Consider the following 17,751-nt stretch of genomic DNA (forward strand, 5'->3'; position numbering starts at 1 on the left):
ACCGCCTTCCAGCTATTCAGAGTTGGTCTTCCAATAATTGCATTATATGACGATGCACAATCAACAACGAGGAAATTTACCTCCTTGGTTATCTGCTGTGGATGTGTTCCAACGACCATTGGTAATGTGATGGTGCCCACTGGTTGCACCTTCATTCCTCCGAATCCCACCAATGGCGAACTCACTGGTCGGAGCTGATCTCGTCCTAACCTCATTTACTAGAAGGCGGGGTAATAAAGAATGTCTGCAAAACTGCCATTGTCTATCAACACCCTCCTGGTTATGTAGTCAGAAATTAGTAGGGTGATGACTATCGCGTCATCGTGTGGGTGATGAAGTTGTCCTGCTTCCTCGTCCGTGAACGTTACAGCCTGCTCGTCTACTTCCCTCGTCTTACAAGGTCGTCCAGACAGCTGGACGTTCTGCACCACCTTCAGATATGTCTTCCTTGACTTGGATGACTGCGCTGTCGAGTTTCCTCCTATAATTGCCCTTATTTCTCCTAGTGGGGGACGTGAGGATTCTTCCACCTTGGCTTTCAGTTTCTTATCTCTTTGGTCTCGTCCAAGGAAGTTCCTCAGCTTTCCTTATTTAATAAGATTCTCTATTTGGTGTTTCAAATCAAAGCACTCGTCCGTGTCATGCCCGTGATCCCTATGAAAGCGGCAATACTTGCTCCTATTGCGCTTATTGGGATCGCCCTTCATCTTATTCGGCCATTTCAAGGACGGGTCATCCTTGATCTGCATAAGAACCTACTCTAGCGGCATGGTCAAGGGCGTATATTGCTGATTCCTTGCGGAGGAACTTGCCTTTTTCCAATCCTTGTCTTTCCTCTCGTCCACCCGAGCTTTCTTAAGACGAGGTCCCTGATCCGAGTAACGATGGTGGCCTGCTTCCAAGCGCTCTTCCCTTTTTCTTTTCTTGGCTATGATGGCGTCCTCAGCATTCATGAAATTCTGGGCCGAATGGACGAGCTCGGCCATAGTCTGGGGTTCCTGCTCATAGAACTTGTGAATGAACAAATCAGAATTGACCCCGTTGTGGAAGGCGGCCAGCAACAACCTGTCATCCATTTCATCCACCGTCAAGGCTTTCCTATTAAATTGGGTAATAAAGGATCGTAGACTCTCATTTTCCCTTTGCTCCATAGTTAACAAGCTAGAAGATGAGCGCTTGTAGCGCTGTCCTCCAATGAAGTTATTAACAAACAACTTACTCAATTCTTCAAACGATCTCACTGAGTTTGGGGATATCTTACTGCACCACACTCACACTGGTCCCTTGAGTGTGGTGGGAAAAGTTCTGCACATTTTCTCGTCCGAGACCCCTTGAAGGTGCATGGTCGTCTTAAAAGTTGCAATATGATCGCAAGGGTCGTGATTTCCATCATACGAGTCCAAAGAAGGCATTTTGAATTTTGGGGGTAGAGGATGACTGTTGATAGAAGCTGTGAAAGGGGAATCCGTTTGGTGAACCATATCGTCTACTGGGTTTGCCCGTCTCATATTCTCCCTCATCTCATCCATGGCTTTCCTCATCTGGTCCATCTTTCTCTCCAAGTGCGGCATTCTTCTTGAAGTGGTACCCCTTGTCTGATTCTCGGACTCGACATTTTCTCCTCCTCCTTCCTAACTCGGTGCCCGTCCCTCCGTGTGCCCATCTAGGAGCTGCTTCCTGAGGTTGATCTCCCTAGTCAACTCTTGATTCTGACGCGTCAGTTCCGCCATAGCGGCAACCATGGATTGTATGTGTTGAATAGAAGGCGGTTGCATGACAGGCGCCGATCTACGATCACGAAGGGGATTGCTAGATGCATCCCTACTCTCCTAATGGCCGGGGCTGGTAGCCCTTGATCTTGTTCGAACCATTCAGCCTTTGGTCTAGGACAGAGTAATCTTTGACAACAAAAACATAGTCGAATAAAAAGAATAATGAATAGTATTTGTTTGCTCTCTTGTTCCCACAGACGGCGCCAACTGATGATGCAAGGAAAATCAGTAAGCTGGATGCTCCGAATTTGAAAGGACCACTCGCTCTCTAATGGCCTGAAAAATAAAGGAAAACGATCAAAGGTGACCGGGATCGCCGGCCAAAAACCCTCCGATGGTAAAGTCAGTTTTCTCTCTATATTTTTGGAGTTCCAATTTCTTGGGAAAATGTTCAACGTACCTTTCATTGATCTGAACAGGAGTTTATATAGTGTCCTAGGAGCAGTTATTGGGATTATAACCTCTCCTGGATTTGAGGAAGTCGGGGGCTCGTGGATAACTCCTACAACCGTTTAAGAGTTATATTCTCTCATAAAACGGTCGCCTGAAGTTAGGCGCGAATTATGGAGTGGTAAAATGTACTTAATAATTCTAAAGTGTAAAAGCCTCGTCCATAAGTCTTTATGTGGACGAGTCATCTCGGGACGGGCTGTGCGCATCCTTTGGACGAGGGATGTAGCTTCTTATAACCCAAGGATGGACTTGCGAGTTAGCCTTGTCTTGATGCTAACCCCTAGACAGCTGTCGAGGTGATGACCGTCCAGGGACGGTCTGAGTGTCTTCATCCCCCATCAAGTATCTTAATGCAAATTATATATATGTATATATATGAGTTCAAGTTATACCAGGTGTAACTTTAAACAATGTTACACTACTCAAATTTTTTTTCTTATTGGATGCAAATTTTGACAAATCCACATCTAGATTACATCTTATCCTTATGTCATTCACGCTTGCAAAATTTTAAAATGATTAGAGATTAATAACTATCTTATTTATAAAATGTTTACTATTTTTTATGTTATAAATTATACATAAAACATGAATTTATCGATTGAATATCAAATAATATTTGATTGACATGAAATTTAGTATGCGTATTAAACATATATAACATGTAATTCAATAATAAAATTTTCAAAATATTAATATCGTGTAAAGTTATTAAATGGTGTAAAAGTTACACCTTATTTAACTTGATCCTGACCACCAAACACACCACATGGTTCCTTCACTCTCTTTCTCAAGATTAGCCATCACTAGAAGGAAGTTATTTCCTGCACCTTGTGATTGTACCAAATGAATGTGTTCTCCTTATGTTAGTGATGCACTAATAATTAAAAAATTACACATTCTCTCTAAGTCATTGTCAAAATTTCTAAATGTATAAAAAATGCTATTTCATTAAAATTCTACTAACAAGAGTTTTTTTAAGTTGAAAAAAAATCATTATTTATTCTATATTGTTTAATAATCTACCATATTAGTGTCAACGTTAAACCAATCTTTTTTCTTTTTTTTTTTGGTAATACGCTAAACCAATCTTACTTGATACAATGATACTTCAATGGTTCATAAAAAAAAATGATACTTCAATAAATTTAAAAAATAAAAAGTGTGTGTTTGTAACTGTAGGGAGAATAAGCCTAGTAGTGTATATTGGGTCAAGGGCCTGGTCCGAGGACGCCTAATTGTCCGAGAACGGGATAAGCGTCGTTAGGAAGGTCAACTTTGATGAATAAAGAAAGAAGTCAAGTTACAATGGTCCGAAGAGAGGTCTGAAGAAAGATGTCTCCTCAACTGAACGAAACAGAGGTTAGAAGGTGCGATCTGCCACCTAGAAGCAACGTTCTAAGAGATTCTATAGGTAAGAATATACATTGTGAGAGCACAGAACAAGGAAAGGCTATGAAATATCTAAGAGAAAGTTGTTACCACTACATTGAATGCTCTGCAACTAACTCTTTGGCCGCATTAACGAGGAAGTGATACCTGAGCAACAGTGTTCAGCCTTACAACTACTTCTAAAGGCTTCAGGAAGATGCTGATGGGACAAGTATCCAAACCAACAATCTAATCCATACGTGAAGGGTAGAGAGAGGAGGAAGGATGGTATAAAAGGGAGAGGAGACCCTTAGGATAAAGGGATATAAGAAAAAGGAGAAAAAAACACTGTAGACTGAAGAACAATACTTGTAATCTGTCATTAAGTGAGATATATAGAAGAACCCGCCTCCTCGAATTGAGTCCGAGGACGATTTCTTTATATAAAATTGTTTCATCTTTATTCTATTGTCATCTTGGCCCATTGCAATTGATACACAAACCCATTAGAACCTAGATTTCTAACTCACTCTCTACAAATTCATTGTATTGAGCTTTTTGGGCCTATTCCCTTCCCTCTTTTGGGCTTAGGTACAAATTGTGTCCCTACAGTAACTAAAAATTTTATCAATAACTTACAACACAAGTTGTGTGATGTACTCATTCAGTTGATTGCTTTTTATTATCAACCTAAGAGGATAATGCGTTTTTTTCTCATATATGCAAGATTCAAATTTGAAGACAATAAACTCTATTAATTAAGCTAATTGAAAATCCTAATAAATATGTACATATAACTTTTTAAATTTTACTTTTCAAAATACAAATTATTTTTTACGTAACTAAAAATAAGTTTTTTTTTTTCTAATATAGAAGAACTAAAAATAAATCAAAGAAAATGTTTCAACATTAACATTTTTCTAGAAAGTGAATAATTTTATATAAAAAAAAATGCATTTTCTAGAAAACTATCTTATTTTCCTATGTTTGGTAGCAATCTTAAAATAAATTTTAAAAAATTATCTGTAAGTGCACAATTGCACCTGGACCCAAAGACAACTACGGGCTCAGGCCCAATGAGCCTTAGACAATAAAATTTGTAGAGCGTGGGCTTGTAACCTAGATTAGAAGTGCTGAAAACTTAATAACGGGCTAAGAGTTACAAACACATGTAAATAACAAAAGATAACTGAAAAAAGGCCTCCTCGGACGTAAGCCGAGGACCAATTCTGTATTATTGATATTTCTTCCTTAGAAGTTACAACTCTTAGTTTCTTTCTTTTTTGTTGATCCCCCCTCTTCTCTGCCTCCACCCCCCTTAAATACTTCCTTCCCTGATACTTTTTGGACAGTGACTAGAAGTTTCAGCCCTACTGTTCAAGGGTCACTTCCCCATTAATGCGGCCAGGGAGGTAGGTGCAGAGCCTTTAATGCGGATGTGGCAGCCTTTGCACTTGATATTTTCTTTAACACTGGTGCATCTAGAAGGTTCAAGGTGTCCCCTTTTAACCATTAGTCTTTCGAGAGTTGTGCCTTGACATTCATAATGAAGTCTTGAGTTTTCTTGGCTCTGTCCGAGGAGAAACTCACTCTCGGCTGTACCCTCGGATCCTCGGTGTATGGGCCAATTTGTAGAGTTTAATTCTGGAGTAGGTCGACCCTCCATGCTACAGTCCAAAGGCCCATATGCCCATTCAGGTCATTTTACTCCCCACATTATCTCTTAATTTTCCTTATATAATTTCGTATTAGATAGAATTGTCTTCCTTATTTAGCTTTGCGTGAGATTTTGTTGTTTTCTAGAAAATTTTAGCGATAAACAATTCTATCTCATGTCAAGTTAAATAAGAAAAGTTAGAAGATAATTTCCCATTGGCACATTTTTATGTGATACCATAAAGGAAAAAAAAAAAAACGATTTTCACATAAGCATTGAAACAAGCAAGTTGTAGATAAAGAATTTTTTTTTTAAAAAAAATAGCAAATTGTAAAGTGCACCTCTAAAATTTGATATTGCTTGGATTTTATACCTTGAAGTTTGAAAATTTGGATTTTATATCCTGAAGTTTGATTTGTTAGTAAAACCTCACTTTTCGTTGATTTCGATTGTTAAGTGATATGCTGGCGTGTTATTATTATTTTTTTTTGCCTAATCAACCTCCTAAAATGACGTCATTTCACTTAAAATAAAGAGCATTGTTGGTGCTTCCAAAATAGAGTTGTATTAGGAGGCTGACATTCAAAACTAGCGGAGGTGAAGTTTTGTTAACAACACCAAATTTGAGGATGTAAAATTTTATTTTTTAAATTTTAAGAAGTAAAATTCAAACAATTCTAAATTTTAAGCATAATCCATTAATTTGCAATTAAAAAAAAAAAAGAAAAAAAAGAAGAAGTTGACATGCCAAGTCACATGGTAACAAAAAGGAACATAACCACAGAGAATCGAAGTTGCCATACAATCCGACACTCAAATCCGACCCAAAGTGATTACCCATTGGTGACTTGAAGAAGGAAACCGATGAGTGATGATGACAATAATTGCTACAGCAACAGTAACAGTATCTCTGTCTCATTATCCCATTCGTCCCTCCCTCCCAGATTCCATTTTTTTGCGTTTTTCTTCACCAATCACTCACCCTCACCACACCAACTACCTTAACACTCCAAGCCAACCTACCAGACCAACCAAACCATAAAACCTAAAAAAAAAAATCCTTCAAAAGTTCCTGGAGTCATTACTATATATTTATTCCCTTGGATCTTATTGTTCACTTCTCTTTAACAAAAACCCATCAATTTCATGGCTTTTCCTTCATCAATGATTGCCTCCATCTCCATCTTGGTCTTCTTGACCTTCCAACTTTCATACTCCATACCCTTCATAGTACTTCATGGTAAATTTTTTTTTTTTTCTACATGTTTCTCTTTAATTAGATTATTTGTTGAATATGTTTTTGTATTTGGGTATTATTGGATTTTCTGTTTTAAATTTTTTTTTTTTTTTGGTTTACTGGGTATGAACAAATTGATGTCTTTGTTGCTATGAAGGAAGTTTCTTTGTTTTGATAGTAGTTTTTGCTATCTAGAATCTGCAATCTAAAATTCTATCATTAATCGGTGTGTACACGTGTGTGTATATGCGTGTCTGTAAGTGTAAAGCTGACTGTTGAGGCAAGAAATCAAGTGGGTCTTCATTTTATTTGATCATTTAGGAGTCTTACCAGTTTCCAATATATATTAGTGAATTAAATTGTAATAGGATCAGTCGGCATATGATTATTTGTTTTTGATAAATTAAACTAGTAAAGTCAATTGAAGATCATGTTTCAACAAGTGTCTTACGAAGGTAACTAACAAACAGGTTTTGCAAGTCTTTTTTTTGTGGGTGTACTAAAAATCTCCAAAACAGTAGGAAGATAGTGGAGCATAGAGAATTAGAGATATTAAATTCCTACTGCAGTTCATGTATTTCGTCTGTTTATTATAAAATTAGTGAAAGCTCAATAGAACTTGAGGATGAACTCACAAAAATCTTAATTCAGGGGTTTGATAATGTAACAAATTCAATATTTGTGAGTTGCTGAGGAATAGGAGAAGAAAATGGCATATAGAGAAAAGAGGGTATGTACTGAACTATTGATTGCAGAATGGTATCATAACTGATAAAATTTCATTTCTCACTTGGATACACCACACAACACCCTACTTGACTGATCTACTATGCAAAAGCTTGAAAACATACGTGTTGGTTGTGAGCATAGGGTCCCATAATATCCATATTTCTCTTAAAATTTATGCAAATTAGTTTTTAGTTATATAAAGTAAGCTTTTCTTTTGGAAGCAGAATAAAAAATTAGCCAAAAAGGAACGATAATGCTTGTTTTATTTACAATTGTGCTTATTGCGTGATTATTCATCTTAGCGGACAAGTACAAGCTCTGTTAATCTTTTAGTATAAAGTAGATTTTTAAAGTCGCAGTAAGTTGCATCTACAAAATTTTTGTTGGTTTATTAATGTGCTTCACTAAACAAAGAGGGTAAAAAATCATTAACATGAGTACACAATTGTACTCATCTTAATGATGCTCTAATCAGTACATGATTTTGTCATATTTTATATGAAGTTTCAGTATTTTCAGTCCTGAGTTTCATGTGTCTATTCATTAGATTTTACAATTCCTCTCTTAAAATTTCTGGATGGGTATCAGAATCAAACTTAAAATATTTCTTTATGGGGATTTTAGTATTTTAGATTTATTTTTTCCTTTTTAGTTTTCAGAAATATTGCCTAATTTAGTGCTTTAATGGATTAGCTGATCATTGTAAATGATGTTATATGTTGATTCTTATTGTTGTTAATACTTTATGCTCTGTGAAGTCGTTATTCTATTCTAATTTTCATGATAGGCATTGGAGATCAGTGCTCCAATCGAGGAGTTAAACAGTTCACTGAGCTACTGAGCAACTATTCTGGCGCTGAAGGATATTGCTTGTAAGTGCCCACAATATCATACATTCATAATGTTAAAAGAAATTCTCTATGTTATCCTCTCGAACAATTTTTGCTGAGGATGGGTCATATTGTATCCAAGAAAATTGTTTGTTATATATGATTGTGATTCAGTTCTTGTGGCCTTGTGTAGCTGCTCCATTTATTTGATAATAAACCAAGAACTTACATGCATACAATGTTATCCTCTTAAAGCCTTGTTGTAGGTGTCAATCTGCACATAGGCTAGTCTTATTCTCATCTAGTTGAAGGAGGTTAAAGGGATATTTATATTTAATGTTTGTCCATTTTTACATTAATCTAACTCCTTTAATTTTCTGAGTTTGGATACTTCCCTTGCGGTGATACATACTTGAAAGTGGACAGTAGAAAAGTAAATTATGCTTCAAAATGTCAAATTGACTCAGTTTTCAGTGTTTAAGATAGTACTTGGGGAATCGTTAATGTCATAGAGGGTCAAAGGAGGCATGATTTTTCACTTTTAATTCATTATATCATTGTAGGTGATTATGTACCTACATAAGGAGTCTATGGCTCCTAGCATCCAAATTGACTGGAATACAAAATCTATAGGGCATAGAAAACAACATATGCAAAATGTCATAGAAAAACTACCCATTACCTCATCTACTAGTTTTTGCTAAATAAAATTGTGTTATTCCTTTTTTATTTTAATATCCTTTTTGCTTTTTGGATTTACTCATAAAATTTCAAATTGGTCTATGAGTTAAGGGACAAAAAGTAATCATGTGCACACGCACACACGCACACACAAACATATCGTATGTGTTCTGGGAATTTTCAAAATTTTCTAGAACCATTTTTATCTTAAAAGTCATTAAGTACATTTTACTTTTGGGACATTTTATTCCAGGACTCTGTATAATAGTTCACCCAAGTGGTTGTTTCATTATTTGTCAATTTTTTTTAAATAAAGTTGCAAATGTAGTGTATTACCTCCATATGTTCATTCTTTCCATACTGCAGAGAAGTTGGAGATGGAACATGGGATTCCTGGTTTATGCCTCTCGAGGAACAGGCATGTGCTTAATAGATTTAGGCCCATCTTATTGGAAGTTATGTTTTACATTGCATGGTTGTAATTTAAATTATTTTACATTTTTGCAGGCTAAAACTGTTTGTGACAAGGTGATATCTCTCTCTGGTTAGAGTGGCTGTTTAGCTCTCGTGGATCTTGAGGTTTGTATTTCCCTTCAACTAATTCAAGGTCATTATTATACTACAGGTGATGGAAATGAATGAACTGAAACAGGGTTACAACATCGTTGGTCTCTCCCAGGTGATTTGAGAATCAGACTTTCCTGTTTCAAATTTTTTTAATGTAACATGATTTATGTAATGATCATTTGTTCACTTATTTAATAGTGTATTCATTTTTTCTTACAACATAGTATCAAACTCTTAAAAGTCATCCAATTTTTACATGATACAATCAATTGAAACTGAAACTCAGTACTTACGGAACTTATTGTTACACTTATAGTCACGCAATGTTATCATACCTAACAGTAACAAATGACCTGGAGGATTTGAGGCAAATTTCATTGGCTAGTAGACATTGAATGAACGAGTCATTGCTTATAAACTCAGTTCAACTCAACTGTACAATATTAATTCCCAACAACAGGAATCAGCTTCTCGATTTCCTTCTTTACCATCTTATTCCATGAAAATCATACCCCTCCAGTAAATAATATATCATCTTGTCTTTTTCCACCACCTCTAGCATGTTTCATTTTAGCTTCCTCTTAAACTTCTGGTGATTCCAACCCGAATTGTTTCACTCAGGTGAATCAATGTTATTCCTTGATCTGCTTGATCTACATAACTACACTTGTTGTCTTATTGTGCTAGGTAGCCTGTCTTAACTTTTATTATATACCTTTATTGGATTTACAGAACAACTTACATTCAAGCTTTAGGGGATGATTTTTTGAATTTGCTGTTGTTCAAGGATAATTGCTGTGGTTAAGATCTTCTTGTCATTTTTATGTGTCAAGGTGATCCTAATACATACTAAATAATTCTAAATGTTAAATACATGTTAGTTTGCACCTTATGGTTTTAGGTGGGATGCTCTCTAATCATGCTTGGTATACTCAGAAACAGGTTTCTGTTTCTCTGATCTTATCAGGGGAAAAATATATATTTTTAGAAGATGCTAATCTACCTATCATGTTGCATTAATTTTTCATTTCATTGCTATCTGGTAGTAAATTAATGGTTAAATTCACTTTTTGTCCTTGAAATTTGGTCATTTAATTTTCTTACCCCAAATTTAGAAAGTTGAAATCAACTTAGTCCTGGATTTTTGTAATAGGTATTAAGTTCGACCTTCAGTTAGTTTGACATTAAAGAAATTGCATACATGGAAAATTGAGTGTTGACATGGCACGTTAAAAGGCTTATATGGCCTGGCACAAATTTAATGGAATAATGACAGAAAGTTGAAATTGATACCTTTAAATTATTTCATAGAAATTGCAACTTATATTGGCTTTTGATTCTCAGCATGCAGCCTCTATGTACTGGTTCTCATTCTTCACTTTTTTTTATTTTACAGGGTAATTTAATAGGTCGAGGTGTTTTGGAATTTTGCAATGGAGGACCTCCTGTAAGAACCAGTCTTTATGATAAACTGTGCTAGTTTAGTGTTTCTAATCATTGTTCAACTCATTGTATGAACTTTTTTTATAATGACCTTTTAGATTTTTTTTTTGTTGACTATACATTTGTATGCCTAATTATGTGAAATCGGCATAATGAATGGTGGTCATAACTCATAAGTTCATTATTCTGCTGGATAACTTTTTTTTAATTTTTATAAGTTAATAATCCGTTAGATTTATGTATAAATTTTTTGAAAGCATTTTGACTTGATAAACTGTACTGCTTTTCCTTTTATATATATATATATATATATATATATATATATATATATATATATATATATATATATATATATATTATTTATTTATTTATTTTTGGGGTTCTTTTTTGCTTCCTTGTTCAGTAGCGGGAGATGGAAATGTGAGGTTATAACCATTGATTCTGCCTGAAATTTAAATCAATAAACAGACAGTTGAAGTTTAGATTTAACACCTATGTAATTTGAAATGATGATGAAATAAATTTGTGATAGATGAAGCAAAAAATCACTCCAAGTCTCTGTGGAAGATTTTTTTTTTCTTGAAAATTTTGAATACTCTAAATAACTATCATGTCATGTATATTCTGCTGTTATATGCCATCCCAAGTTCTAGTCAACCCTTCTTGAGTAATTGACCAATAGTTTTTTTCTCCATTTTCATTCATGAAATTACATCATTTTGTTCTTGCATTAAGCTGTGTATATAGGATATTGTTATTGCTTTGCTAATGAAATAAGGGCTATCTCATCCTTGCATTCTCCAAGCATATGTTGCATAGGTTCATAAATCTATCTACAGAACATTGCCTTTTTAAATTAACAAAAAAAATAGTGGATATCGTCTATATAATACAGTTCGTAGTATTCAATGAGATTTTTTTTTTACTCATACATGTTTGGACTAAAGTAATGGAATTGTCCCTATTAATTCTGAAAACAGGTTAAAAATTTTATATCTCTAGGAGGACCTCACGCTGGTACTGCTTCCGTTCCTCTATGTGGTGTAAGTATTACTGAAGTTAAGAGTTGTTATAAAATATAATGTAAATAATTATATCTAGAGATCATTGTTTTTGTTCTTTGTATGCACTTCTAATGGTCCAACCAAAGTAGCAGTGTCCCTGTGCTTATTGTGAATATCTACGTCTCACCAGATGTCCTACATCAATTCACTCAATCACATTGTTTAAATAATTCAAAAACATAATTTCAAGACTTAGGGAAAAGTATGGGGCCTTCAGAGAGAATATCCATTGTCTTCATTTTCCACCACTCTTCTTCATTTTGTCATTGAAGTCTATTCTGGAGAACTTTTAAGTTTTCTTCTTTTTTTTTTTGGGTTAATGGCTAGTTTCTGCATATTATATATTGTTAAATTTTGACAACCATTTATTTAACTACTAATGCTTGTTTCGGATAATGAGCACCTAGGACAATCATGGCAAAAGACATGGTAAGGAGTAGACGTATTCTTAAATTAACTTCTTTAATCCTTTCTTCAGCTTTGTCCAATATTCTTATGTGGTTTTTCGCTTCTACAGTCTGGTGTTTTGTGCATTATTGCAGACAGACTACTCAAGTCTGAGATCTACACTGACTATGTCCAAGTATAAATCTCTCTCTCTCTCTCTCTCTCTCTCTCTCTCTCTCTCTCTCTTAACTTCTACGACATTTTTATTCCTTTATTGAAGTTGGATTCTTTCTTCTTGTCGCTCTTTTGCTTTCAAATTCTGTTATCTTACAATGTCTCTAATAAGGCACGACCTTTGATTTCTAAAATCACAGGATCACTTAGCTCCCAGTGGTTACCTCAAATTACCAAATGTGAGTAGTATAACCTGATGAACCATTACAAATATTGTAGTGATCTTCTTTCAATTGCTTTTGGCTCAGTGTTCTTTTTGAAATTATCCTGTAGTCAAAGGGGGCGTAGCTGGTTTTTTTGGCCTTGGTCATATAGCCATGCATCTATATGCATTGATAATTTTGCACCATATTATATTTCTGTCCTTTCTGAAATAGCTGAAAACCTAAACATCAGAATTTACTATTACATTTCCAGGCTATTCCGAACTATTTAGAGAAATGCAGATTTCTTCCAAAGCTTAACAATGAACTCCCTATCGAGAGAAACTCCACTTATAAGGAACGGTTCATTAGCTTACAGAACTTGGTGCTTATTATGGTAAAGTATTTTTCTTCTTCAGTTTTTTTCATTTTTTGAACAGGCTTATCATGGCAAATTGGTGACGTACATTTCCATTTAGCAGCATTCTTGGTCCTCTCAGATTTCTTAGACTTTCTCAGAAATAGAAAATTTTAGGTTATGATGCTGTCTCTCAACCTTCTCCATCCTTGTTTTTTCCCCTTTTATGTTCAACAGTTTGAGCATGACACTGTTTTGATACCTAAGGAAACTGCCTGGTTTGGATATTATCCAGATGGGGCCTTCAAGCCAATTTTACCTACACAACAGGTATTATTTTTATCTTCAAACAGAAAGTTTACTTTCCAAATTTTAATGTTTGCTGACATGGAATCCCATTGCCAAAAATGGGTGGCATTGCATTTATTTTAAATGAACCTGGTCTATTTACTGTTATTTCTGTGTGTGTGTGAGAGAGAGAGAGTTATATAACTGCAATTACCAACCCGAACAGTGCCCAGATACACATAGCAGGACATAGCCATCATTTAGCTGAAATGCTAAGACATTTAAATTGCCAGTATTAGCACTTTTACTAACAGTAAACGATGGCTGCAACTTTTCAATCATGACAAAAGCATGACCGAAGACAGGTTGGTACTAGAATGTTGGAAAAACAATACAATGCTAACAGTGCATTTAGGTGAAGCAAGGGAAGACTTTGTTTTGACCATTGAGAATGTGAAGGAGACAATTAGATTATTTGTCACAATAAATTGATGATACATTGCATTGAATCTCAAGGTGAAAAATTAATTAAGGGTTGTCTAACTCTTTAGAAGAAATTTGTAGCAGACAATGCAAACCATTGGCTTTGAGAGTTGTGGCATGATCAATGGCCAGGACATAGTTCTGCAGTGTATAACACGAGTTTAGCATGATAAAGACATCAGTTGTTTTTTCCTTGGAACATAAAGAAGTTTTTATCACCTTAATTAAGCACTATAATATAAAACTTCATATGTGCTACAACATATTTTTTTGTTTTAAGCTTATGTGGTATCTTAGTTTTTTGTCACTCATGCAGACACCGCTTTATATAGAGGATTGGATTGGTTTGAAAACCTTAGATGAAGCTGGAAGGGTCAAGTACATCAGTGTTCCTGGAAATCATCTTGGAATCTCCAGAAGTGATATGCAAAAGTATGTTGTGCCTTATTTGGACGGTAGTGCATCAAGAAAGAACAGCGCTGACAAGGATAGTAACATTAGGGTGCGTGGAGTCCATGGCAGAGTTGTGCAAGGCAACAACAGAGAGCAAACTGTGCCTCAATTTGAGGAAAGCGCATCAATTTAACTGATTCTCGAAGGATCATCATCTTATTTTTGGCCCTCATCAATTAAGAGCTTCATCTATGAATTTCTCGGGCTCACAGAGGAGTCAGTGTCTCACACTTGATTTAGATTACCCTGTTTAATTAAACCATAAATCAATTTATACGTTTGGTGGGGATTGTTTTCATGTACAGTTGTATTTTTTTTTCCACGTTTGCCTTACCATCTCTGGTTGAAGCTTGCTGGAGCACTCAGTTTATGGTTGTGGAAACATGTTTCCATATGCAAGAACAGAGTTTGTTATACAACGATGAAAACATAGCATCATTATTGGCATTCATATGGTTAAGGGATAATTCATATCTGGTACTAGTGCAAATTTATGAGGCCCATTGTTTTTAACTTTTTTTCTTGAACATATGCTTGTAATCATGCTCTCCATTTTCAGTGAACCTCTCCTATTGCATGTGAAAAACTTTGTTTCGATCCTCTTAACTACCAAATTTTAATTGATTGAATTCAATTCTTAATATGGGTAGTTAATTAATCAAGGTTCAAATTACAATGCTTGATGGGTAAACAGATTCAAATCATAGAGCACATAAACCATAAACACATGCACAGACTCATTATTGATGGATGTGGTGCAAACTGCAAACGATAGTCACACAACTTCCTGTATGTGTAGTTAGAAAACATACTTGAGCTCCCCGCTCCTAGTAGCAACCACAGATTCCTGCCTTGTGCTGACTAAATTATCAGCTGTGCAAACGATGCTTCATACTGAGCCATCTACCACTCCAAGTGCTTCTTAAGATTAACATAGTGCAATTCCCCATTATGTTTCAACTAGCGAAGTTAAAATATGTTAAACATAACAACGATGATTACATGCTATAAAAGTTGACTTAAATATACTAACATATTTTGCAATCTCATAACATTGAATGTAAACAAACAAAGATTAGAAAAATCCTTTTCAAAGATTCACATTCCTTCTCAATAAGAATTCAACTTCTTGGTATACAAAGAATGTTAGTTAAAACTAACTTTTTTTTCACTATTCACAATTTATTGCCATTAATCCACAAGTCATTACCATTAATCTTTTGTTCATTGGCTGGATTCAACACAATCCTTGAATTGTATCTTATCTTTGCACACATGCAATGTTGCACTAGAATCAAATCACACATGAAATATTCATATAACACTATGATGATCACGCACACATCATTTTACATGAACTAATTCTTTAATAGCATTTGCCACACTCGCATTGCTATTTGCTATTTGCTATCATTCCTTTTCTTTTGATTCTAAGAATCTGCGTTCATGAATTTGAGGTCATTCTTTCAACAAATTACACAGCCTTTGAGACTATTTAGATTATTCTTTTAAGAACATTTATTAACATTTTAAAAAATGCTTCTATATCGTGCCTATAATGTTCAATCATGAAGATTTCCCCCGATGCATCTACAATTAAAAAAGAGGCGTCATTTTTCGCTTGCCATTGACCAATCTTTCTTTCTCTTAAGTATTGTTCCATTGGATCTTCATAATAATGTTCTTCACAACGCTTGATGCATCACTATGAAAGCCTCTTCGTATCCTTCTTTCCATTTCTATGAAATATTATTGAAGACTTTTGGAGAACAAAGGAGTAAACAATAAAATAAACAAAAAACAATAGCTTAAAGGCATTAATGGACGTCAAAGGCTTATAACTGAATTGACACCTCCCATGTATAAAATGCTTAGGGGTCTAGGAGAAAAAGGTCTGAACTGCAGAATTAGCAGCATGTTGTAATTATTTCTCAAAAAGTCATTAATAGACATTGTCCTTAGGCAATATTTGTCCCCATACAAATTTGTCTACAAGTAATATCATATCTTTGGTGCGATGGTCACTTTACAAGTATAAGAATTTGTGAGGTGTGGGGGGTAAAGGCCGGAGTTCAAGCCTCCAAGAGAGAACTTCACACACATATACACTTAGATTAAGCTTGAGTAGAAATTTTATCTTGTAAAAAAAAAATATATATATATATATATATATATATATATATATATATATATATATATATATGATGTGTTATAACTATTAGAAATTTAGAATAACGCCTTAGTCTACACAATCTCCTGACGTCCACAAACATTTAAATATGAAGTAATGCAACTGTGATTGACAATAAATTCTACAGAATTTATAATTAATCTCACCTAACATTCAGTTGAGCAAGTGCCTAATAGAAATACTAAAACTGTCACAATAGAAACCAATGTTAGCCCCTCTCTCAAGCTAATGTCTTACGGATTCTCAAAAAAATAAAAAGGCTAATGTCTTACGAAAGAGTGACGAAATCACAACAAATGTTTTTTTCACTTTCTTTTCTCTAGTTTCTCTTTCACTCTATTTCTTCAAAACTATAACGACACTTTTCCACCACTAAAGTGTGATCAAACTTGCATTACAACTTATTTGGGTATGCAAAATATTTCACACAAAATAAAAACATTGTTTTAGGGACGAAAGTAAAACTTAAAAAAAAAAATTTAATGATGAAAATGAAACATATACTTTATTTTAAGGATAAAATGAATAATTTTTACATATTTCTATTGAGCTAGGCTTTAAACACAACAAATTTTATAACTGCTAAGGTTGCATGTTATTATTGATTGACATATATAGACTCACACTGAGACTATTTTATTATCCTCTATTAAACTTGTCACTATAGAATGTTGTAAAAGTTATTGGGAATTTTATCATCTCTCTAAACTTCTTGAGTTTTTATTACCATATGCACTATGAAGAGGAAAAATTATTTAATATAAAATAATCATATCAAAATCAATAATTAAGAGACATGTGCACAAAATGTTCATATCAACATTCTATCATTACTCACATCAAAAGGGTGTTAGTAGGGTAATTATTTTTGCATATATATCTCACCTATTGAATTTTAATACGAATGATGTGATATCATTTTATACTAAAAACCTTCTAAAGAAGATGGCAATACTCAAGTAGTAAGTAGTGAATAATTTGTTGACTCTTATAATTTTCTTACAACCAAAAGTAATTATAAGGTGATCTCAAAGTACGTTGACGCGGAACTCCTCTCAAATTTATTGTGGATCTCATTAAATTAAAAGATTTTGTTAAAGAATGCTCTAAAGACATTCCTTTATGACATACTTTTAAAAACTTTTTATAAAAAAAAGAAAGAAAAGAAGTAACTGATTTTTGTTGAGAAATTATTTTATTTTATTTGTTATAAAGGTGTTATTTACATTTTTTTAATGATTTATTACCAAATATTTATAAAATTAATGAAATTAAGGATTTGTTTGAATACCATTTATTTTGTTGAAATTAAAATTTTATTATTAAAAGTATTATAAATAAAAGTAAAAATTAATTAAAAATATATAATAAAACTCATAAATATTACCAAAAAATATAATAGAGCTTATA

General features: G+C 34.2%; 1 protein-coding gene across 2 annotated transcripts; it reads left to right on the forward strand.

Moving 5' to 3' along the window:
• The first annotated feature begins 6,049 nt into the window (after positions 1–6,049).
• Positions 6,050–14,625, forward strand: LOC142613311 (uncharacterized). Of its 2 annotated transcripts, XM_075785615.1 has the most exons (12): positions 6,099–6,493; positions 8,007–8,091; positions 9,097–9,148; positions 9,238–9,258; positions 9,356–9,409; positions 10,694–10,744; positions 11,721–11,783; positions 12,322–12,387; positions 12,566–12,604; positions 12,843–12,965; positions 13,164–13,256; positions 14,014–14,625. In XM_075785615.1, exons 1-12 carry the CDS (start codon positions 6,400–6,402, stop codon positions 14,281–14,283), a joined length of 1,011 nt encoding a protein of 336 aa, XP_075641730.1. In that variant the 5' UTR covers positions 6,099–6,399; the 3' UTR covers positions 14,284–14,625. The 2 variants fall into 2 exon arrangements, with proteins under 2 accessions (XP_075641731.1, XP_075641730.1); XM_075785616.1 differs by lacking the exon at positions 9,238–9,258 and having other exon boundaries at positions 6,050–6,493; positions 9,097–9,152; positions 9,338–9,409.
• The last annotated feature ends 3,126 nt before the right edge of the window (positions 14,626–17,751 follow it).

The sequence above is a fragment of the Castanea sativa genome, chromosome 10, assembly GCF_040712315.1.
Source record: "Castanea sativa cultivar Marrone di Chiusa Pesio chromosome 10, ASM4071231v1".
Classification (NCBI taxonomy): domain Eukaryota; kingdom Viridiplantae; phylum Streptophyta; class Magnoliopsida; order Fagales; family Fagaceae; genus Castanea; species Castanea sativa.

Coding starts and splice junctions, on each gene's coding strand:
- LOC142613311 (XM_075785615.1), top strand. CDS start 6,400: ATGGCTTTTCCTTCATCAATGATTGCCTCCATCTCCATCTTGGTCTTC. Junction 9,259..9,355: donor CTAAAACTGTTTGTGACAAG/GTGATATCTCTC, acceptor ATTATACTACAG/GTGATGGAAATGAATGAACT. Junction 10,745..11,720: donor TTTGCAATGGAGGACCTCCT/GTAAGAACCAGT, acceptor TTCTGAAAACAG/GTTAAAAATTTTATATCTCT.